The 4,655-nt window shown below is 38.2% G+C and overlaps 1 protein-coding gene across 1 annotated transcript in view; it reads left to right on the top strand.

Moving 5' to 3' along the window:
- Positions 1-3,155, top strand: part of LOC116033713 (beta-1,6-galactosyltransferase GALT31A) — a 9,050-nt gene extending 5,895 nt beyond the window's left edge. The window contains exons 7-11 of the mRNA XM_031276479.1: positions 854-974; positions 1,086-1,173; positions 1,253-1,378; positions 1,471-1,580; positions 2,736-3,155. Of these exons, the coding sequence (XP_031132339.1) occupies positions 854-974; positions 1,086-1,173; positions 1,253-1,378; positions 1,471-1,580; positions 2,736-2,884 (594 nt within the window). The 3' untranslated portion in view covers positions 2,885-3,155. The remainder of the gene's footprint in view (positions 1-853; positions 975-1,085; positions 1,174-1,252; positions 1,379-1,470; positions 1,581-2,735) is intronic.
- The last annotated feature ends 1,500 nt before the right edge of the window (positions 3,156-4,655 follow it).

The following is a 4,655-nucleotide window of genomic DNA, read 5'->3' as shown; positions in this document are numbered from 1 at the left end:
GGGGGGGGGGGGGGGGGGGGGGGGGGGGGGGGGGGGGGGGGGGGGGGGGGGGGGGGGGGGGGGGGGGGGGGGGGGGGGGGGGGGGGGGGGGGGGGGGGGGGGGGGGGGGGGGGGGGGGGGGTGGGGGGGGGGGGGGGGGGGGGGGGGGGGGGGGGGGGGTTCTACTTTTGGTCTCTCTTTTTTCACAACCCCTTTGTTATCTTTGGAGTTTGGACAGAATCCATGTGTATTGGTATCATTGTTTTATCCTCCTCCAACTTTTTTGCATCTTCCTTCTAAACTTCTCTCTATATACTTGCAAATCAATTCAATTCCATGTGAATTTCCCTCATGTGTCGATAGCTTCAGCTTGATTTCATTGTCAAAGCAAGCATTTTTTACACATGAGAAAATTAAGTTAAAAAAATATTGTCAATGCCATTCTTTTGGTGTAAGCATCTATACAGTGTACAATACTCATTGCCGGAGCGAAATGCGTTCTTCTCTTCGCTAATATTAATGTGCATTACTCTTTTAAGAATTTTTTAATACCTCAGGTGCATTTTTGTTTTAGCTACATTTCACATTGAACGGACCTACAATTATAATTAAAGTGTACCCTGCTACATTTGGCACTATGACATCATCATGCATGTGATTGGGGTCATAAAAGTAGAGTAGCTAAAATTGAAAAAATTCTGAACAATTTTTTTAAGAGTATCATTTGTGGTTTCCTGGTACCCTTGAGGTGACTTGAACCCACAATTTGTCTGTTCATCTTATTTGTATTTCTTGAACTTTTGGGATACAGTTAGGGGATCTCGGGTTGTTGTATTTGCTATGGCACTATATGACAATTGACTTGCATATGCAGAACCATATAGAGGGATATCACGAATTGTCCACGAAAACCCAAATCTACTTCTCAACTGCTGCAGCAAAGTGGGATGCTGACTTCTATGTCAAAGTCGATGACGATGTGCATGTCAATCTTGGTGAGGATTCAGTCTCATACCGTCATTCTGACACAAATTCACAGCTTACAGGCTTTTCATGATTCGAGGAATCATGTGATAGATTCTTTATTAAATAACCTCTCTCGACAGGTATAGTAGGTTCAATCTTAGCCCGTCATCGGTCTAAACCTCGTGTTTATGTCGGCTGCATGAAGTCTGGGCCCGTTCTTGCACAGAAGTAAGCATGCAGGCTTATGATCAACTGCTTAAGTTGTGTTTAAACTTTAAATTTCATTTACTATATATGTGATTTGCAGAGGTGTGAAGTATCATGAACCAGAATACTGGAAATTTGGGGAGGAGGGTAATAAGTACTTTAGGCATGCAACTGGACAAATATATGCAATCTCCAAGGATTTGGCTACCTATATATCGATTAACAGGTATTGCTTTTTCTTCAAATTCGTTTGGAGTTTTTGTGGGCTGTATAGTACTGTGATATCGTAACATTTAGTTAAATTATATATTTTCTTAGGAACATACTTCATCGATATGCGAATGAAGACGTTTCTCTTGGATCTTGGTTTATTGGGCTTGATGTAGAGCATATAGATGACCGAAGCCTGTGCTGTGGGACACCTCCTGGTAAGATGCTTCACATTTAAGTTTTGCAAATGGCTTACTATCTTTTGTGTCTTACTATCTACTTTCCAGGAGTAACTTTATTCGCTATTAAGGGAGCATTACTATTGGTTATTAATATTGCTTATATATATAAATTCGAGATAATTCATGGATCCTTCATGAATGAATTTGCTGGTTTCTTCTGAACTTTTACGAGTAATCATTATCCGAATGATTAAAGTTCAATCGTACCAGCAAAGGCACACCCATGTGTCCGTTGTTGGTTCTGTGATGCTCCATTTGATTCATAAAGGAGAAAGCAAGGGCTTTACCCGGACTTGAACTACAGCTAAAATGTTGGCCAAGCCATGTAGTAACTGAGCTCTACTCGCAGGTCCACATTGTTAAATGCAGTTTCACCTATATTTCAATGCCCCATTTATTCTACGGTTTGAATTTGTTGACATTAGATGAACAAACATCACTGTTGAGCCTTTTCATCAGGCTCCAACAAAGTCATAGTTGGCACACTTAGCTTTTTCAATTATACATTAAAACTTCTACGGGTTTGATCAGTCAAGATCTAACAGTCAAATGCTCTTCACCTACACCTCTTCACACAATGGCAAATGTAGTATACTACCAGTGGGGATGTGGGGCCAACTGACCCGCTGGTATTATAAATACTAGTGGCTGTGTGTATATATATATACGTATTTATTTATGGAATATATAATTTTTCTAGTGTGGAAAGAATTAGAATTACTAAAGCGATCCCACTGGAAAAATGAAAGGTTATATAAAGTGGAGCCATAATGTCAAATTGTATAGAAAAGAAGCACCAATTGTTTGATCTCAACCAATTCATTCTCTAACATTGAAAAAAAAAAGTTGTTTAGGATGGCTAAATTATATCTTTAGAAATTACATAATAAGTTAGCAAATGTGACCTTCAAACAGTAATGTGATAGATAAAATGGGACTTTACAAGTAAATTACATTCCATTTTTTGATTTGTATTTAATATATTGTGTGTAAATGCATATATATATATATACCAATGCCTTGCATGGTTGGAAACTTTATATTCACCACACACAAGAACAAGCAGGGCACATGTCACTCAATGCTTTAGTGAATGATTGATGAGCACTTTTTCTTTCCTTTTGATTCAAGATTGTGAGTGGAAGTCCCAGGCGGGGAACCTTTGTGCTGCGTCATTTGATTGGAGCTGTAGCGGGGTATGTAAATCGGTAGAAAGAATGGAAGAGGTGCACCAGAGATGCGGAGAGGGTGATGGAGCAATCTGGCACACCAGCTTTTAGAACTTGTGTACTTAACGAACCTCTTCTTATTTATTCATTAGATTGTCTTTGCGGTTTTTGTTCTTGCCCTCCCTCGGGAGAGGGGATCTTGACGGTGGAATGTATATGTCCGTGTGCAGTAATCAGAAATGCGACCTGTGTACATCGTTCCACGCCATTTTTGCTCATGAAAGACTCACAGATTGCAGTAAACCGCTAACCTGTTGCACATATACAAACCTGTGAAGAGATTTACTAGTTAGTTAGGAATTCAAATATCCATTTAAAAATATTTTTTTTTTAGTATTTTGGTGGAATTCTTTGGACCAGTTATGCAGTGGTTAAAGTCTGAAAGATATGTAAAGCAGGTTAAGGTAAAGGTAGGATTATTCATAGCAATTATTTGACATAAAGCATAGGGACTAATGCCAATGGAAATGCAGGGAATGACATGCATGTTTTTCATGGAAGAAATTGTGGACCTACCAATATCATTTATCTTCACGGACCAACCAAATTTGTAAAGTATCTTTTAGTACCTTCTTTCCTTGTGAAATTAATGCATAACGATAAACATACTTTTCATCCACTTACCTTGGAGTTTAATAATTCTAAAAGATTGCACCTTGAATTCTTGTATAGTCTATTTATCAGTTTAACTTTTTAATTGAAACGGAAAACATCCTTTAAACCATGAGCATAAAAAATATAGGCTCTTAGTTGAGATGTGTCGTTGGGCAGAGGCAGGGTGAAGAGTCAAATTTAACAATTGGTGACTAGGGGATTGTTTGGCTATGAAGGGTCAAGTTTAGCAACCTGATAGTATATAAAAAAATAAAATTACACATTCGCTGTGAACTATAATAGTAAGATTTTAAATAACAAGTGGTATCAGAGCCAGACGGTAGATAGAGTGCCATAGTTGTACATATGGACACTCCGGAGGTTGTTGGGCTACTGGACGGAGGGTTTGACAGTTGACAGCGATCAAGAAAATGATGATCTCACGTTAAACCCAGTGGACGGTAGTGAATGCGTGCCGAAGAATTGGTGGTTAAAATTGCGAATGCGTCAAAACCTTAACAGTCCGGTCATCATCGTTGCTTATGTTGTCAGTGTCGCGCCGACCCGGAGAGGCAGAGCTAGTGGACAACGGCGCTGCTATTATGCCCTTATTTTAAGAATCTAAATCGTGTTTCTGATCTTCAAGAAGTGGGCTTTCAACTAAGTGCCTGCGAGCACATGATTGTTGTGACTTTTGAGAACAGTGAGCTTTTCCATGGCTGAGATTAGTTCGATAAGTCAATGGCAGTGCGATTAAATTAGCCATATTGGGATTTTTATATTTATAGTCGCAAATTTTGAATATGGGAGTGAGTTTATGAGACATCTCATGATTATAGGAAGTGAAACGAGGATCGTGAATGTTCAATCATAGGATTGTGGGCTACCCACTTTGGTTAGCTTATTTTTCATTTTTTTTTAGAACAATTAAAAAAATTAGAGAAAGGGAAACACAGAAGTACATTTACTTTTATATTTCTCCAATATTGAAAATAGAAAATACAAATTCTCTACTAGAGAACGAGCACATTTGTTACGAGAGACCTGACCTCGTAAATATGTTATTCTTCCGTATATATGAGTTAGAATAGCAATTGATTCCTATAACTGAGTTAGGAGCATATTTGCTCAATTTATAAAAATCCTAAACAATGATATATATATATATATATATATATATATATATATATATATATATATATATATATATATATATATATATATATAT

The sequence above is a fragment of the Ipomoea triloba genome, chromosome 10, assembly GCF_003576645.1.
Source record: "Ipomoea triloba cultivar NCNSP0323 chromosome 10, ASM357664v1".
NCBI lineage: Eukaryota > Viridiplantae > Streptophyta > Magnoliopsida > Solanales > Convolvulaceae > Ipomoea > Ipomoea triloba.
Note: the sequence above shows the minus strand (reverse complement) of the source record. Positions and strands in the feature narration are given on the sequence as shown.